Source organism: Mauremys reevesii, linkage group 7, assembly GCF_016161935.1.
Source record: "Mauremys reevesii isolate NIE-2019 linkage group 7, ASM1616193v1, whole genome shotgun sequence".
In the NCBI taxonomy this organism is placed as follows: domain Eukaryota; kingdom Metazoa; phylum Chordata; order Testudines; family Geoemydidae; genus Mauremys; species Mauremys reevesii.
The window spans coordinates 43210515-43230781 of NC_052629.1; the positions used below are offsets into that span (position 1 = coordinate 43210515).

General features: G+C 39.2%; 1 protein-coding gene across 4 annotated transcripts in view; it reads right to left on the bottom strand.

Annotated features, from left to right (window-relative positions):
* The window catches only part of TET1 (tet methylcytosine dioxygenase 1), a 124579-nt gene that overhangs the window by 12677 nt on the left and 91635 nt on the right, over positions 1-20267 (bottom strand). For all 4 annotated transcript variants that reach the window (XM_039481019.1, XM_039481020.1, XM_039481022.1 and 1 more), the window contains 2 exons: positions 17465-17554; positions 16943-17080 (listed from right to left, as the gene is read on the bottom strand). In XM_039481019.1, coding sequence (XP_039336953.1) covers positions 16943-17080; positions 17465-17554 — 228 coding nt within the window. The remainder of the gene's footprint in view (positions 1-16942; positions 17081-17464; positions 17555-20267) is intronic.

Sequence of the window (20267 nt, forward strand, 5' to 3'; positions counted from 1 at the left end):
CTAAACATTCCCTACAAGATTCACAGTAACAAAGAAACAGGCCTTTTAAACACATACATTTGACAATTTCAGTGATGGTCTGAAAGAGGATTTAAAATAGGGATGGATTAACTGGTTCTTACAGAGTAAGAAGAAATAGCTCCCAACTCTAATTCAAACCTTTGTAAAAATTTGGTTAATTAACCCTCTTTTCCCAACACTGACTCCGTACTGTAATAAAGTGATGAGGTCCAGCAAATCTACAGTCTCTCTGTTCAATAAAACTATATGCTGTTCTAAGATGCAAGATTTGAAAGGAGAAACCTGCTTGGATTGAGCCTGATAGGACCCCACGCCAAAGTTTTGGATAAATATTAGGGGTATTTATTCTAATAGTTCAAAACCATGGCTGAACCTTTAAGGTGCTTCCAAACTTCTGGACCTCTGGAGGTTTGGCTGTTACTAATGCAATAAATTCACCCTAAAAAAAGTTATTAAAATTGCCACTACCCTTCTTTCATAACTACAGAAGCTTTCTTAACAAGAGAAACATAGACTAAATTTATCTTGTTACATTCCATGCACTTCAAAGGATAAATTTTGCTGTACATGTATAAACAAGTTTATGATTAATCAATGTATTGATGGTATTCATAAGAGAATGATTAGTTTTCACAAAAATATACTGCATTACTAGAAAACCATGCATGAATGTTATGCCTTAGCTAATTTTCTATTTGTCCTGTGAGGTACTGACTGCACACATATAGCCATTGGAGCACCTCCCAAGTATGAGAGATGCTTTCTAAATAGAAACATGTCATTTCATAAGAATGTAGGTTATATGTGATCCCAATCACTGATGTTGAACCAAAATTTCCAGACTCCTGTCATCTTGCCCATAGTTCCAGGAGGGAATAACAATAATAATAAAACGTTTATTTTACAGCACATCTGTCATAAAATGCATCACAAAAATTATTTATAGAATTAATAATATAATTAATAAAACTAATAAAAACCTAAATTAGTAATCTATTTAGGGATCTATAAAGAAGTTATATACAATGCTGAATGACTGCAGAACATCAGAGAGAGAAAGAATTTAAGAGGCATAGATAATAAATGACAACTTTTTAGGTGATATTTTAAAACAGGATTTAGAGAAGGGCTCTTGAGAAGGGAAGATGAAGGAACAATTAGAAGCTGAAGAGTGGCATATACTGTTATGTTTGTCCACATTTACTTAACTCTACTGGCCAGCCTGTTGACTATGGGGTGGTGGTGGAGAGGGAGGAGATCTTCAAAGACAAAAATAGCAGTTAGGCATCTAACTCTCATTAGCTTTCAATGGGAGTTATGCACCTGTGCCTTTGAAAATCTTCCCCTATATCTGCAAACATATCTGCGTACTAGCCTCAAAAACATGTAAAAATCAAGAAGATTGAATCCATAAGAGAAAGTTACTTACCTTATAGTAAATGGATGTTCTTTGAGATGCATGGTCCCTATCTGCATTCCATTATGAGTACACATATGCTCCATGTGCCTGGAGCCAGAGAATTTTGAAAGCAATGTCCTTTGGTCTGCACATATGCCCTGGCTCACCTTGTGCCTCCAGTCCAGGAGGTAAAAGGCAGGATGAACCGATTGCCTCTCCAGTTTCTTCTCCACCTCCACCGTGAATCAAAGAAGAGCCGAAGCAGAGGGGAAAGAGGGCAAATAGTGGAATACAAATAGGGACCATGTATCTCAAAGAACCTCTAGTTACTAAGGTAAGTAACTTTCTGTTCTTCTTCGAGTGCTGGTCCCTGGGTGTATTCCACTGTGGGTGACTGACAAGCAGTACTCAAATAGGAGAAGGGTGCGAGAATGTAGATGGCTGAGGCAAGTGAAGGACTGCCATTCCAAAATGCACATCAGTGGAGAAGGCCTGTACCAATAGTGTCTTGCAAATGTGTGGATGGAGCACCATGTAGCTGCCTTGCAGATATCAAGCAGAGACAGCTCTTGAAGTGATGCCATAGACATTGTTGGCGTTCTTGTGGAATGAGGAGGGGGAAGATTAGACCGCTGATACAAGAGCAAAATGGGACACTTTCTGATTTGTTTTGTTCTCTGCAGGTAAAAGGCTCAGATTTGCTGAACACGGATGGAAGGAGCCTCCTTTCTTTGGAGGGTGCATGTGGTTTTGGGAAGAACACAGAAGCATTCACCCCTTCCCCAGGGCCACCAGTAGGGGTTGGGCCCTGCCCCGCTCTGGAGCCACAAACACCAGCATAGCAGGCAGCCAGTGTGAGTTCTCCCCTTTCGCAAGGGCAGTGGAGCTCAGGCTTCCGGCTTCAGTCCTAGGGCGTTGGTGGCAGGCTCTGGCCATGGGGCTTCAGGTTCCAGTCACAGGGCTTCGGGCTCCAGCCCCAGGCTCACCCACCTCCCTTCACCTATAGCCCCCGCTGCCTTTCCCAGCCCATGGTCCCTGCTGCCTCCCTACCCACCTCTCCAATTCAAAGCTTAATTTGTTCTCCGGCTTGGCAGGGGTGAGTAAGTCTGCTGTGAAAAGCAATATTAACAAACCTACAAATATCAGTTTTCACAGGAGCAGACTTACTGGCTAGTCAGTCTTAAATAAAAATAAAAAACAAACAAACCCGAAACAACAGAAAAGAGAAGAATGTGTAAGGCACCTTATTTTGTTTCTATTCTGTTTAGGTCTAGTAAAGAATAGAGACAACTGTACATTATTTTTATTATTGAGTCTGAAAAAAAACCCTACACAAATAAATTACAATGATTTGGACATGTATATATGCATATTTATTTGTTTTTCCTAAAGTTAAGTAAGTATTTTAGGAAAAATTGTCAGAGTGGCCACCAGCAAGAGTTGGTGGCCACATTCTAAGGCCACCAAAAAATTTCTTGTGAGAACCCCTGATTTAGGGTGTAAATGTAAATGTAATGGTACATCGTCCTTATGGAATGCAATGTAAGGACGATCCACCATCATTGCCCCAAGCTCACCAACCCTTTTGGCTGAGGTGATGGCTACCACCAATGCAAGCTTCCTGGATAGGGGAGACATGAAACAAGAAGCTAATGGTTCAAATGGAATCTTAGTGAGTACAGAGAAAAGAAGAATCAAGTGAGAAGCCATTGAGAAGCAGACTTTGTAATAGGCAGAAAGGTTCAGATTAGGGCTTTCCAGAATCTGCTAGTTACTGGGTGCACAAAAATTGAGTAGCCATGCAAAGGTGTATGGTATGCACTGACTGCTGCCAAATGGACCCATAAGGAGCTGATGGACAAACCTGCTGTCTTGAAGGAAAAAATATAGTCCAGGATAACAGGAATACCTGAAGCTTCTGGGGGTATACATCTCTGATGCTCCCGGATAGAAAAATGCTTCCACTTAGATAGGTAACATTTTCTAGTAGAATGCTTCCTACTGTTAGAAAGGATGTTCTCCACAGCTTCAGAACATTATCACTCTAGGGATGTTGTCCACCCAAAAACCAAGCCCTGAGATAAAGCGGACATGGTTTGGGATGTTTGATCTTGCTATTCCCCAGGGTCAGGATATTGGGAAATATTGGTATAATGATCAGTGTCCAAGATGACCTGAATAGGGGGCTCATGAACTAAAACTGTCTGGGCCAGCTGAGGGCAAAAGAGAATAACTCATAACCTTTCCTGTCAAATGTTGTGTAAAACTCAAGGCAGGAGTGGTGGCGGAGGGAAGGCATAGTTCAGATAGTCTGACCTGGGAGAAATAGAGTATTGCCCTGTGAGTGGCAACCTTGGTTCCTCTAGAACAGTATATGTAGCATTTCCTATTTGTTTGGGGGTGAACAGTTCCCTGGTGGGGGTCCCCACAGAGAAAAAATATTGTTCACCACCAAGTTATGTAGCTCCCACTTGTGAGACAGCAAAGTATCTGCTGAGAGTCTACTAGCATGTTCTGGTTCCTGGGAAGGTAAACTGCCAACAGGGTAATCTGATTGCCAACACACCAGTTCTATTGACTGACCACTTCTGCATGCAGGGGGACGGCTCACGCTCCTTCCTGTTAGTTGATGTAAAAGATGGTTGTGATGTTGTCTGACATTATGAGGGCATGGTGAGTTTGAATGAATGGGAAAAAGGCTTTGCAAGCCCTCTGATTTGCTTGCAACTCCAGAACACTGATGTTCATCCTGGGCTCTCGATATGTCCAGGTGCCTGGGCTGTACATTTGTCCATATGTGGGCCACAGCCCAACAGCGATGTGTCAGTAATGGTTGCCCTGGCCAGAGCAGAAGCAAGGAAGGGAATGCCATTGCATATGTGGCGGGGATTCTTCCACCATAACAGGCACAATATCACTTTGGCAGGCAGTCACTATGGTGTTTATGAACTGCCAGTTTGGTCAGTACACTGTTTGAAGCCACACTTGTAGGCAACAAAGGTGGAGTCTTGTCAATTGTGTGACGTAAATGCATGAAGCCATATGACCTATGACAGAGATACAAATCTTGACAGGTACTCAAGGGTTGCTTATGACCTAGCTTGAAACCTGTCCCTCAGCAGATAAGCCCTTGCTGTGATTTAATTTAAGGACACCTTGATGAAGTCTAAAGCCTGCATAAGGCTGAGGATGGATTTTTCGGCATTTATGCTGACCCCCAAAGAGGAGAGGAGTTGCAGCATTGTCGAAGTCGACATATAGGTATTCTGGCGTGGAGATGATGAGCTAATCATTGAAGTAGGGGAAGATGGTGAAACCACAGTGTCTGACATAGGCTGCTACTACAGAGACCACCTTAGTGGTACTGTTGGTAACTGAGGCTCTTGACGATCACGCTTCGTTGGTTCCAGTGGATCTCAGTGTTTGTGTTTGGGAGGTACCGGTGCCACCAGATTGCAATCCAGTGCCAATGAAGCCCTAAGCTTGTGGGCTTTCTTGTCACGACTTTGAGACTTAGGATGAACTAAATTCTCTTGGGCTGAGCTTAGAGAATTGCTCAGTTTAGAAAGGGCTGAATCCAACTTCTTCAAAGTGGATTTGAAGGAAGATTTAGTCTCATGCTTATGAGAAAGCTCCCTGCTCTCCCAACAGGGCCCCGCCAAAGGATCTGTGGGGATAGACTTTCTGGCTCCTGAGTTTGGACCTCATGGCAGGAGATGCACTCCTTGCTTAGTCAGACCAATGTATGGGGTTACCCCAGCCTGGGTCCGATTATGGCCCCATGGCCTTTTCCATTAGGTGCTTCCTAAAATGAAGTTCTTGCCCTTCCTGGGTATGGCTGGGGAATGAATGCAAGATACTGCACCTCACTGTTATGTGGGCTTCCCCAAGGCAGTGTTGGTGGTCATCACTGACCAAGAAGGATCATGGGCCGGAAGCACAATTTTTGAAGCCCAGAGTCCTAGGGATAGTCCAGTACCAAAAACAAGGTACGGGGGAGGGAGAGGGGTTCTCACCTTGAGAAGGCTAACTATAAAACTAACAGATACAACTTTTTAACTCTAAAACTTCTAAAAACTATTTACAGATATCTAAATATGTTAATGGATAAAGGAATAAAGCTGAAACTTTGGGCACTTGAGGTTCCAACCCAGACCATACTGCGGTGAGAAGGAACTGGGGAGGTGGTTGGTCTGTCCTGCTCTTTATCTCCATGGTTGGAGGCATGAGGTGAGCCAGGGTGTATGTGCAGACCCATAGACACTGCTTTCAATATTATCTGGCTCTGGGCGCATATGTACCCACGATGGAATACACATAGGGACCAGCAGTCAGAGAAGAATGCATGTCTATTTTAAAAATTAAAAGCCTGGTGCCACTTGTGGTGGCACATGTGTACATGGCATGCATTTTTGCACATCAACAGACAAGTGCCTGAAAATCAAGCCTTGTATGTTTTTAATATTTATTCTCATCTCCTATGTTGGAATCTTATCTGGGAATTTCACTTCTTTTAACCATTTTCATCTTTTCAGCTGACCTATAGGGCAGGTAGGGACAGGGAAATATCTTTTTTTCATTTGGCCCTGCATGGCAAAATGTAAGAGGAAAAAATATGGAAGGGGGAAGCTCATCCAAGTGAATGTCTATTTATATGACAAAACCAACACAAAATTCAGCACAAGTGGCAGTTTTTGTTCAATGAGGTCCAGGACTTGCACTGAAAGACTGTTACAGGTCAGGGTTGAGGTACATTGGCAGAGCTGTGGGTATGGACAGGGTTACTCCACAAGACAAAGCATTAAGACTATATCAAATAGAACAGTACACTTATTTACAAAATAATTGAGACATTATTATGCATGTATCCAAAATGCAGTGATGGAAAGTTTAACATTTAACATAGGTAAACTTTCATTCTAAGCATCTCACTTATATACCTGTGCATCTAAGACGAAGAATCAAATAGCAAGCAGACCAGACTAGTCTATGGGTTCAAAAATTAGTCCTAGAGGGCAGCAAATTATGATCCAAGAGTCTTTTAGATGCTCTAAGAGTTTGTAGAGAAAGCAGAGAAGTTCACTTAATGTGAAACATTAGGTTCAAAAGCCCTTTTATTAATCGTGGACTCTACATAAAGTAATCCATTGGAAAACCTTTGGAATGTACTGCTGAGAGCATTCAAAGTAGCTTTTTACATGAATTACTATTAGTATTCTATTTCAAACCAATCAAAGCAGATTGAAAAAGACAAAATGCTATATTATTTTGGATTTTAAGTATGAGTTATGTCCTCCTGCATCTCCTGCTGTACTAAATATTTTTTCCAAAAAGACACACTAGTTGGATCATCAAGGACACTTAATAGCCAAATGAGAAAATGCTAGCCAAATGGTTTGTTTGGATATCCAATAAACTTGAAGATAAAAACAGTTGCATGTTCAGATAGAAGCTGTTTTATACCCCTGCTCATTTTTGTTACCTTTTTCTGTACCTTTTCCAATTCTAATATCTCTTTTTTGAGATGGGCTGACCAGAACTGCATGCAGTATTCAAGGTGTGGAGACACCGTGGATTTCTGTTCTTTTTCTAAGATGTACCCATAAATTGAATGAAACGATTAAACCATTTGAAGAAACATCTGTAGCCAAAGAGTTCTGAATCCTGTAGTTCTTTGATCTGCGTCTTTGGCCACTTGAACTTCTTGAGTTGAATCTGATGTAGCCTTTTCCACTACATCATTAGTAAGACAGTTGTTTTGAACTGAAGATGCAGCAAAGTGGGCAAAATGCATTTCTGAATTACTAAACTAAATTTCCTGTATAGTTCTTCTCTATGTAGATTGAGAACAGAATAGATGTCCTTTGGGAACAGAATAGATGTCCATTCTCTCAGATATGCTGCATCATCATCTAGCTCTGCAGTGGCCTGCTAACATGGTCTCAGCACTTTGACAAGGCTATCCATTAAGGTCCACTCAAGTCATAAGAGTGATTCACCAATTTCACAACTGAATTACTTAGCTTACTTTACTTTTACTATTTTCTGAGATCTACAGTAAGTAGTTCTATTGGATTATTACAGACAGAATACGTTTACATTAGGTTATGGAAACAGTTTTGGAAAGCATTTCTGAAGCTCCTCTGCTTTTACGAAATGGAAAAAGCAGCAATTAAAATCCTTCCTTTGAAATGATATTGGTATTCTGAACAACCAGAAAATGCATTTATAGAAAGCATGGGACATTTTCCACAAATAGCTATAATTAGTTATGGTATGTATCATGTCAGGTCATTTATCCTTGACAAACATCCCATATTGAAGCTTGTAATACTGTATACCATTTATCAAACACATTACTGATATTGTCCAGAATAGTAACATACAGTCACCTTTATCCATTCTGAAAGGGCATTTTAGCAACTACTACAAATGTCTGAACTTGCATGAAAAGATGATATGATAGATTCATAACCAGAAGAAATTCAATGAGCTGTTGGGGATAAATATTCATTCCACACACTAATTCTAATGCATGTCAGTAGAAAAGTGGTCGTCTGATTCTTTTTTAGGAACTATTGATTGACTAATAGTTGATTGACAACATTTACTGAATCTTGCCTACAATATACTCTATATTATCCTGTGAAATTCTCACTCTGTCTGTAGAAAAGGCTGAATCAACTGTTAATCAGTTCTCCTAGTGAAATTGGTATTTTATTCAGAAACTGACCCCTTGCCTAGGAAGAAATGTTTAACTTTTAAACTCTTTATGTCACAGAGTGACTGGCCCCTTGTGATGGAAATAGTCCAGAGCCCTTACACCAGAACAGGTACTCCGAGCTGAGCAATTAAGAGGGTGGAACTGCACCTGGTTGATAAAGGGTCAAAGAGAGTTCAGTGAGGACAGATCTAGAAGGGGAACTATGTAGTAAAGCTGTACAGAAAGTCTCCTACCATGGTCCCTACAGAAGGGTGCTGGGGCTGGGTCAGAAGACCCCAACTGAAAGTTTAGTTTTCCTTTGGGAGATTACAAAGAAGGCAGGGCAGGCCAGGCCTTGCACCGTCTAGCTGCTCAGACAGCAGGAAGGGACAGTACCTCAGGGAGCATAAGGCTGGGCAGAAGATTTATTGTTTGTTTGCTTTTTGCAAATTGTTAATAAAGAAACCAGGCCCAAGGAGGTCTGTGATTAGATTAGCAAGACTGTAAGGTGTTTTGTTTAAGGAGTCCTGAAGAATGGGAAAACAGACGGAGGGCACTGCAGAGGCACTCTTGGCTGTGAAGGCGGGGTGTTCAGGTGCAGATCACTCTATTATACTTTACTATTGACATTTGTTTTGTTTTCACAATGAAGTCTGTACTAAGGACTTCCAATAAGCAACTCACTGACATAACCATATAAAAAGGTATCCTTGAAGTTTCTAGCACTATAAATTTATTTACTTTATTTATAGACCATCTCCAGCAAACAACAAATTGTTGCAGGTCCATTGAGTAGGTGCTTGTAACGAATTTTTAACTGCAGGTTTCTCCATGGAAAAAGCTGATGGTAAGCTAAAAATGAAGCCAAACTCAGTATGAAAGATTTGTACAGGACACTTAGATTCAGCCAGGCAGACAGCTGTCCTACCAAAGTGTTTTCAAAATCACAGCTTTGCCAAATGAATTAATACTAGTATTAGGTTTAGTAGTACTGGATGTTTGTGTGGAACTTTTGTTGGACTTTTCACCAGGTGGGTTAACAGAGATTTAGTGATTTTGATTAATCTAATGACTTGCAGTTATATGATAGCAGATGGAGTTTTACTGCTACTAACACAGAGATTGAATGACTGTCTTTAAATGCGGAAGGGTCTCTGTACTAATTATTATTATTAATTTGTATTGCAGTAGCATCTAGAGGCCCCAACAAAATCAGTGCTCCATTCTGCTAGATACAGAGTAAGGACAGTCCTTGCCTTAGAAAGCAGAGCTGACAGTCTAAATCTAGTTTATGGATTTGCATGTGAAAAGAATAATGGATTTTAAGTTGCATGGTTTAAAGTCTTTATTTTTCACTGTGGACTGTGTGTTTTTATAGAAGAACTCTTCCGCTTTTTGGTTTTCATTTCATGTTTATGTCCTCATTGTCTGGAATGGAAAACATTAGATACTAGGTTCTAACAATTAATCGCAAACAGTAAATCGGATTTAGAGAAACATGTCTTCAGTAAAGCATCATGCTGATACAGATAAATAATAGTAATAATAATTAACATTGCGGAACGTTATCTTTGCCATACATTTTGCATACAGAACCAAAAACCAAACCTCTGAAGAACCAACATCATGAACTCAAAGTCAAAGGATGTTTTTCACTTCCTTATGACCGGTTTTCTTACATAGTAAAAGTATGTGTGTCCAGTAGGGTATTGTTATTATGTTTGTAGCAAGAGCGGGTTTTTTGTTCTCTGCTGCTGACATTTTAACTTGTTTACCATGCAAAGTTGTGCAAGTCAGCTCTGCTTTTGCAAGTGTGTTTACAGGAAATTCCAGGAAGCTCTGCCAGCTACACATGACGGTGGAAAGACCTACTTACAGCATTGAACTAATGGAGGGTCGTCATCAAGACCAAATATGGAGGTATTTTTATTCTTTTTAAAAGATGGACTGACTGGTCTTTTTAATCCAAATAAGGCTCTCATTTTAAAACAGCTGTCATTGACACCAGCTTTGCTTTAAACATGAACTACAAATAAACCCTGAAAACACCTTCTATTTGTGTCACATGAGCACAATCTCACCTTCAAACTACCCCTTCTCCTCTTTCGGGTTCCTCGAGAGATGTAACTGCTGTCTCGAGCTTTACTTCAGTGCTTCAGCTCTTGTTCTATGGAAGTCCTGGAGCATGGATTTGGTTCTCAGGGGCTCAGACTAGTCTATTCACCCCCATCCCTTTCCTTTAAATTATTTGATATAGTTCTTCAACGTTTCTTGCTAAGTAATAATAAACTTTGAGAAAACACACATTAAAACAGGAATTTACTTAAATCCCTATGCAACAGCTCGATGAGAGCTATGACCCTACAGCATGGTGAGGCAACATCATTAGAGCTGGCTTCAACCAGATATGACTTTAAGGGCCCTAACAAGCGAAAGTTTGATTTTGTATAATAAAGTGCTGGGCGAAACTAGAGATCCAAGACAAAGCCTGACTAAGGAAGAATTCTGCAAATATTGCTAATTTTGAGATTTGTATTTACAGTTCATCTTTAACAAGGATTGCTGGGAGATAGCAACAGTAAGTCTTGCAAAAATTAGTTCACTAAGGTAGAACCTTCTGCCCAAGCAGACGACCACTTGGAAGGGTGCTTTACACACATCTCCACTAACCAAACACCATGAAACAATCTGTGAAGCAAAGAGAAAATTTTGCAGAGATTTTCTCTTAGAGCAATGTCTTTCAGAGGTGAACAGAGTAACGGTCATGCATTCCCTCAAAAGTGCTTTCTGTCTCTAAAGAAAACTCAGTTAATTCCCTCATAGTCAACCAAAGCTAGTGGATAACTGTCACAGTCCTACTGGTCCACAATACACAAAGTAGAGCAACTTCAATTACTTTGTATGCATTTGCCTACCAATTCTCCTTCAGCCCAAATGCACAAATTTTCATGAGGGATTGTGGCATGAATCAGCAGTAATCATCCCTCCCTTTTCATATCCTGTTCTATAGCACTCCTGAGGAGCTAGAACCTGCTTTTGATGCATTTGTACATATTTTAAATATTGTTCATATTTATACAGTTTGTACAAATTTCTACCAAATCCCTTACCCGTAACTGCTTGATTTCCAACATCTTGTCCTCTATTGGCTATCATGTAGTATACAATATGGTTTTGAATTACAGAAAATGCACTAATACAAGGAAAAAATAACCTCCTTGAGTTAATTTCTGGTCCTTCCAATTTTCATCTCTCTTGTGATGAAGTCACCAAGTTTTAAAGTGCTAAATAAAAGTATATTGGCCAACTATAGTAAACCACGGGTTCTCAATCTTTCTCTTTCTGAGGCCTCCCTAACATGCTATAAAACTTCAGGGACCAGTGGGGGTAGGAGGTGAAGAGGGATTCAGGGCTTCAGCCATGAGGGAGGTGCCTTGGGGCTCTGGGCTTCAGCTGCTGGGAGCTTCTGTGCCGTGGGGCAGTTGGGAGCTTAGGGCTTCTACCCCATGGGGCACTGAGGCTTGGTGCTTCTGCCCTGCAGGGTGGGAGAGTGTGTGTGTGCGCGTTGTGGCTTCAACTCTGCGCATTGGAGGATCTCCAGGCTTCAGCTATGGGATGGCGGGGCTCAGAGCTTCCTCTCTGCTGGGTGGCGGGGCAGCAGGGCTCTGGGCTTCAGACACAGGGGGTAGGGCTTGGGGCTTCCACCCCATGGGGTGCCGAGCTTTCTGCTCTGGATAGTCCAGCTAGTCTAATGCCGGCCCTGCCTCGGCTCGCAGACCCTGGGGGGCTGCAGACCCCTGATTGAGAACCACTATAATAAATCTCAGCCGTTTATCAGCCATTAACCAGATTAACTATCAACCCAAATTTTTCAAAAGTGCACACAACAACTAATGCATGCATGAAAGTCGGGGTAGTGTATATGAAAATCTACAATTTACACATGTGGATTGGATAGTAGCACTATGCAAGTTGAGCACGTGCTCTTTAGTTGGATGCATTTTGAAAATGTGGGCCCTGATCTTTAAAAACTACTGCACGTGTACCATATGAGGTAGTTAGGATGGGGCTGACCCCTGAACACTTCCAGTTTTAACAATAAAGCACTTCTAGTCTTATAATTCAGTTCTTCTTAGAATATCCATTTGTGGCCAACTGATACTTGTGAATTGCCTGTAACTGCCACAAGTACCACACAACACAAGCAATATTTCCTTAGGAACAAAGGTCAACAAGGGTTTGGTTTTTTTGTCTACACTAGATGCAGTATATTTCTGGCTCCACTGTATACATGCCCAGTAAGGCAATGCTAGTTTAAATATTTTGATAGTCCTTATCCTCAGGGCTTTAATTGTTTTTCATTCTGTATAAATCTATTAGTTTTACTTGGTGCTGTAGGGGGTGTGGTAGCCAAACACATTTCTTAGCACCTTTGGTAGCTACAGTATAGGCATGTACGTGCTATGCAGGGTACCTGGGCATAGCTGCATTATGTTCCAAAACTGCAGTTGTTCCATATCATAGGTTCTGCTACTTCAATTAGTCTTTGTCTCTGACTTAAGAAACTAATATTAAAAAAACTTAACCAGTTAAATAAATCCAGTCTCACCTGATCTCCCTCTTGCTTTTTGAAATGACTTGGTTGATATGACTCCTCTGGCACTTGACAGTATGCTAATAGTGATTCCACTAAGATGTGATAAAAAGAGTTTCCTGTAAAGCCATAGCTAACACAGGCTTCTCTGACTTCCTCTGCAATCCTAGGTAGTATTTGGCCAGTACTATGCAATGGCTAGTCTTTCAAAAGCCCTCAGTATCAGCCTCCCATAAGGGTGGCATTTTTTGTTTTTTTTCCAACAACCACATCAGAAGTCAAGATGAGTTGATGAAGGTAGTGTGACTTTAGGTGGAGCTAGATCTTCAGATCTCAAGGGTGCAGCCTGGTGGTAAATTTGCAGTGTCCTAATCAATTTAAACCATCTCTTATTCTGATCTTCTCTCTTCTTATCTCATTCTAGAATCCTACGGATGGAAAAAATCCTATTAGATTATCTAGTTCCTCCTTCTGCTATGCAGGAGTGTTTCCTACAGAACATCTAAGTACAAGTTGCCTCGGCCAAGTTTTAATAATTCCAGTGATGGGTATTCCAGCACTTTCCTTTATTCAAATTATTAAAGAATTTTCCTAATGTCCTGCCTAAATTTTCTGAATGTTAATTATTATTCTCCACTTAAAGCAAACCTGGACAATTCTGCTGTCCTTAACAGTGACATATTTCAAATTTGTAGATAAGTATATCATCCCATCTTTATAATCTATCTCTACAGCACTTACAATTCTCCTTATCTTCATAGGACAATTACTCCTTTCCCTTAACCATCTTTGTTTCTCTTCTCTGCATCTTCTCTGGTTTGTCAATCTCATTTGAAATACTGGTAGAACAGTGAAAAACATGCATGGTACTCCAAATTAAGTAACACTGATGCTATATAAAGAGGAATTATTGCCTTCTTAACCTGTGATATTACACATTTACATGTCTGGCATCTCCCTTACGTAGCTTTGGTTCACAATATTATTCCAAAAAAGAAAAGTTTACTGCATTTTTCCCAACCTGAACCTCATTTTATGAATCTGTCATTTCTCTAATCTCTCTAGTTTGATATTTGGGGTGTGATTCTCTTCTTGCACCAGATTCAAAATAGTGTAATTTTGTTAAATTCAAATCACTGACTTATGGTTTACACTGTGTGCGTGTGTCTAACAGAGAGGAGAATCAGGCCCTAGATTTGTACTTTATATCCTTTCAGTGTTTGCAGAGGATTCAAAGCCAGGAGAAGTTACATCTCAGTTTAATTTATTTTTTTTTGCTTCCTCTTTCAGGTCATTGACAAAACTACTAAAATAAAATAAAACTCCTATGTTAACACTTGTGAAATCCAAACTGATTGCAGTGCCATTTATAATTATTCTTTGCCCATCAGCCATTTTTCAGGCTTTTTAAAAAAGTAGTGTGGCTTATGTTTATTTGAATTTAATTTTTTTTGTAATAAACGTATTAACACATGGTTTCTAATGCTTCAAGAGGTCCCAATATGTCTCACCCACTATATGAGCTTCATGTATCATATTAGTATTCTACGTAGATCACAAAAAGTGATCAGACTCATATGGCATGATTTATTCTTCATGAACCTTCATGCTGCTTATTGTTCATGAACCAGAGTTATGGGGTACTATTTGTGCTAGTAAAGAAGAAATCTGTAGGCACCCGTGTGCTGTTGTGAGAGTGAGAAAAGGCACTCTTGCCAAGCAGTGAAGACAGTGTGAAGAGAAGCTGAATGGGCAATTTGAAAGGTGCCATCATCTCTTCTTTGCTCACTAACTTCATTCAAAGCTAGGGAATGCTTCTGCGGTAGGGTCTGAAGTATGGCAGTTTCCTCACAGCCATTGACCCTCTCTGTGCAGGTATCTTTTGCTACCCTACCAACCTCTCCTTCCTATTCAGAAAGGCCAAAAGGAAACAGGCAGCAGCCCTTGGACCACAGAGTCACTGATTTCAATGGATTTACACAGGCATGAAGTTGACCCATTTCAGCTAATCCTTTGAAGCAACACAAATACTTGAGAATAATTCAGATTGACACCTTTAATTCTTATACATCTGTCCTTGTGCCATTCAACTGTAATCATGGCTTCCACCTCACCATGGAACACTCTACCTGGTACCTGAATCATCCTAAGAAGATTGTTAAAAAGATAACAAAAGAGTCTGATGGAGTGAAAATGATGCTATATTTATTGGGTAAAAAAGGTGCTTTCATAAAGATAAAGTACATCCAGTATTTCCAAATACACAGGTTTCTACCCTTGTAGAATTTCTAAGTATTTTTACACCACTACAGAGCAAAAAGGAAATATTCACAGCTGCCCACTGGTTAGCTTTTCCACATAAATATAGTTTTAATACCTTCATTTTTTTGCTCAAATGTGATCTCCACAGAATCAATTCCCATAAAATAAACTAGATTTAAATTGCTCTAGCTAAAGATGAAGTTAATAAAGAATATGATTACACAACTAATTTGATTTGGAAAAATTCACAAAACATACTGCATATGAAAATATTCAAAGAAATACAGAAGCGTCCCTAATGAACATTTTCTGGTGCTGAAATAACACCAATGACTCTAAATAAATAAATGTATATTCAGTTGATCCCAATATGTTCTTTTAAAGGAACCTATATTAATTTAAGATCATCTAAGACATTCCTACTCTGATATACTGTATTTTCCAACATCATCATCATTTATCTTTTCAGGATCTATTCCTAAATAGGTGGTAGTAGACTTAAGTTCCATGTAATTATGTCTTTTAATATGAAATAATATTGCATGTACCAAAATAATCTTATTTTAGATAGAACCAAGTTATATTAGCATACAAATGTCAAATATACAGTTTAATCTCCAAAGGCAAGACACATTTTCAAATTCTGAATTCTTAAATCTTCCCTCTGAATTTCCACACTGAGGAAGTTGTAGTTCAATACAGTTACACTGTATGTACTTTAATAACATATTGGTTTTATACTTTTCTGTAAGGTATATTTTGTGAATAAGCTATTTCATAATCTTATCTGAAGATATTCATTATTAGCAAAACACTACAAGTCAATTCAGGTTTGCTGTTCATGGATAGCCGTTAAAGACTCTTACAGCCTTAAAGCCAGAGATCCCTATCCAACAAAGCACATGATTAACAGTAAGCATGTGAGTAGTTCCAGTTAAGTGACTGGGACTACTCACACGCTTAATGTTGGGCACATGCTCAAGTAATGTGCAGGATTGGGCTATATTTCTTAAACTACAGGAATATAACATTAAATTTTAATTTTCCAATTTTTGAAGAAGACACTAACCCTAATTAAGGCAGAGATTTTACATATACTTTTAAATACAGAGATTATGCTTGAATGCAATTTCCAATGACATTCACAAAAGCATCCCAACTATGCAGGAAGTGCTTGTAATTAAAGCTCACACTGCTGAAAACAATATATTTACAAAAGCATTCTTGGATTTATTTTGTTCTGAGCTTACCTGTCTTCAGGCCTCATTTTCTAAAAGGTTATTTAATAGAAATGGTGTTCCTTGTCTCACTTTTTTCCACTAATCATACAATAAACATCTATGGTATCAACCACATATCACGGAATGACAACTAGAGGGATTCCTTCCACACTGGGACTATGGGAGACTATTCCCCTTAATTAATACCACAAAGACTTTTTAAAATAACTCCAGCACATGCACCATGATGTTACCTGGTCTATTTTCCTACCAATAGCTACACCAGCCCAGAGCCTGTCAGGCACCATGGTGATAAGGAAGGAGAGGTTGGTGAATGTGAAAACCGGGAGTGATAAAATGTGACAGATAATGAGCTCATTTAAATAAGATGGCTGCAGGGCATGTTTCTTTTATTTTACTTCGGACATCAAACCTTTACTTTGAATATGTTACCTGTCCTGAGGTAGACTGAGCATGCAGGACTTGTATATCTGAGATAACTGTAGGTATTTTATCCTAGATTGCACCTTTGCTTTTCTTATTCTGCAGAATAACAAGGTGAATAATAATAAGACTTCTGCAGGCTAAGAATAAACACACCCAACTCCTGTGGATATTTATACGAAGATACACTCGTAATATTTTAGCACCTTAAATGCTTCATGCAAATGTATCACTAAATGAAGCAGCATTTAAAAATCACAACAGAAAACAGCACAAATGAGAAAATGAAATGTACATACCACAGTGCTTCCATTGTGCATGTTGTGTGTGTCCTTATGGGCGTGGGCACAGAAATCTATACAAGCTGTAACACCAGAGAAAGGCCTACCATCCTTGGATCCAAGCCGACAGTCTGGGCCCATGTGCTCATTTTCCACCTAAAAATAAAATAAACTAGGTTTATTTGGAGATGGCACTGAGAAACTTCAGACTCCGTGGGACACACTAGTATTGATTTTTAACTAAATAAAGGTAATCAGGTAAACTGCTTTATCAGAAAGTAAATATTTCATTGTGCAACTTGTAATTAATGTGACATTCAGTATAAGACATTACTAAGACAAACAGCTGAGCCAGATTTAAAGAATTATTAGACTCCTATAAATAATAAAAACTCTCTAGTTACAAAATAATTTACCAGGGTTATTAATCTTCAAGACATAATCTGAACAGCAGTTGGGGTCAGGAAGACATTTTCTCAAGGACACAGCATTACAAAATTAAGGTCACTTATCACCACTGCCTGAATCTCACAGACCTACCTGATTCTGAAAAGCATCAGGAGCAAGTTTCTTATAAAGTGGAGCCACATCAGTAGCTAAAGTTTGCAAATTATTTTCAAGATGTTCTTCCTACAGACAAAAATATTTACAGAGTTATAATTTACTTGGAACATTTAGCCCAGTTTGGAGAGGTACGGACACAAACCATCGAAGTCAGGAAATTCAAAATGAACATGGCTTCAATTTTATATTTTATTTATTTTACTTCTGTGGTTCCTGTGGTTAAAATAAACCTGCTGTTTGACATGGCAAAGTGTTAAAACTGGTAAAAACACTGTAAATTAAAATAGTCAAACAAATAACAGAGTAGTATACAATTCATGTTTGCTAGTGGATAGGGGGCACTACTTCATAATCAGTACACAAGGGGTTAACTTCAGTTTCGTTTTCCCCTTCACTTGCACAGGTAGTCTGGGAAGAGCAATAAAGCAAACATTCCAGAGACAGAAGTGAGTTAATGCCTGTGGGAATGCTAGCACACCCATGTGCTGAGTACTGGGAGAACCCCATCTTGGGGAATCTTTTTAATATGTTTTTGCTTGTGGAAACTTGTTTTGATTTAAACTGGTAAAAGATCTGCTCCACCTGAAAAATCCTACTCATTACTGCTGCTTTATATCTGCAGAGTCATCTCACCAATTTAGTACATCATCTTCAACTCCTGTTCGGGAGATAGCTCCTCCCACTGCACCACAGCTCTTGATTGTTTTATCTGATAATGACTGCCTTGGGAGGTATACAGGGGTCTCAATTAGGGCGTGGACTGAGGAGGTTTCTAATAGAGGGACAGGACTCTTTTCCTCATAGAAACAGAGGTATGAAAATTGGATAAACTAGATGCCTTTCCATGAGAGGGTAATATTTAAGCTCTATTACTTGCCCCAAAATGTGTGTGTTTTCCCCAAGAAAATCAGCAAGTGGCTGGGGAAATCGAAGAAGGCAGATGGAATAGGGTGACGTGCTCCCGATTATTTTTTTAAATGTGAAGACCAGACTTTTGCACTTGCAATTCCAATTGCAGCCTTACAAACACATTACAAAGCAACAAAGCATTATAACTTATGTTCTGCATGAGACTTTTCCTTCGGAGAGTGCATGTGTAGCTACATGCACACACGCACGTTTCAGTCTTGAATTAGATTTACATAATGGCATCACACTGTGAATTCATACAATAATCAATTTTTTATCTAGAGCTAATCCATGTTTCTTCTCGACTGTATTCTAGGTAACAGATCTTTAGTTTAAATCTATACTATATGCTATTCTTACCTAAATGTATTATCATACACTTCTTTACATTAAACCTCATCTGACTCCGTCCAGTGCCTCAAATGATCAAACGATCCAAATCTCTCTGTACATTGAATCTATCTTCTTCTTTATTTGCTATACCTCCTAGTTTTATGTCATCTGCAAAATGATCAATATCCAACATTTAGCTAAGATGAAGAAATACCTACTTGTTAGAATTAGTGACAAACCCAAAAGAAGGGAATAAAGGTTTTGTGATGACTTTTCCCTGAATTTTTTCCTGTATTTTTTTTTTAAATTGGAATTGGAACTCATTATCTGTGAGTGGAAAGGTGAAAAATGCAGGACTTATAGGAAATATTTAGCTTCAGTGGTATACAGAAGATTTGGGTTTTTCAAGGCTGACTGTTGAGAAGGAATGAATGTCAAAACTGCACAAAAAAGCATGAAAACATCCTTATTGTCTGAACCTGAACAAGTTGGATGTTTGGGTTCTCTGGCAGCAGTGGGTGGGACAGAGTAGTAGGAGAGGTTCACTGATGAAATAATATACAAGTATATATTGAATCCAATTAACTAAGAATAATGGCAACTTGCATATGATGTGTTTAAACAATATGTATTTTGAAGCATATCAGGATATCTGATCAAGGTGCAAACAATCTTTTCCTTCAGACCTCCAGAGAGAAGTGAAGCTAGAGACAGCTAAGATCAGAACAAAAGGGAGCTTGAGATTATTTTCACGTTCCCTCATGCTGGGTGAGCAAGCATGTCACTGCATAAGACAGGAGTCAGCTGTCATTTTTAAGAGCGTAAGTTTAATGGTCTTCACCTTTCGTTGTAAAAAGCTTCCCAACAGCATAAACAAATCCACTGGACACTTTTTAGTAGTGTACTTTTTGAATAATCAGTTTTTATATTTCCTGTGCTATACAAGCTGTCCCTTATCAGTCATGTTCACATGCAATAATTTAACAATTATTTGACTGCATCACGTTTAAGGTCATGTATTATCTCAGGGTCTCATGGAGGCATGATACCCAAAAGAAAACCAGTCCATTATACATGGTAGACAGGAGAACCAGTCCATCAGCTGGGCTGACAGCAGTGTGAAAGGGGCAGAACCCAGGGATGCCATTAATTTATTCTAACACAAGATAGGGAGACTGTACTACAGGAATGCAATCTTTGGGTGTCCAACAGAGCTTTACCCTTTTTTATTTGGGTGAGCCCTGAATTGACACAATGTACAGGCATCTAGGAGTGAAGTCTGTAACAGGCTTTCTAAAGGTGTTACTCTGGTATTACTGCTTGTAAAACTATTTTTTTGTCCTATTAGATGTTCACATAGTACATTTCACATGAACACAAATAAAATTACACAGTGTTGCTAAACCTGCACCCAGGAACGAATCAAGAGACACATAATAGCCATATGAAAATAATTTTTAGGGCATTACATTGCATAGCAAGATACACTGAATTTTCATCAAGTGGTGAGAAAGGTAAACGTATAAGTTCTATAGTG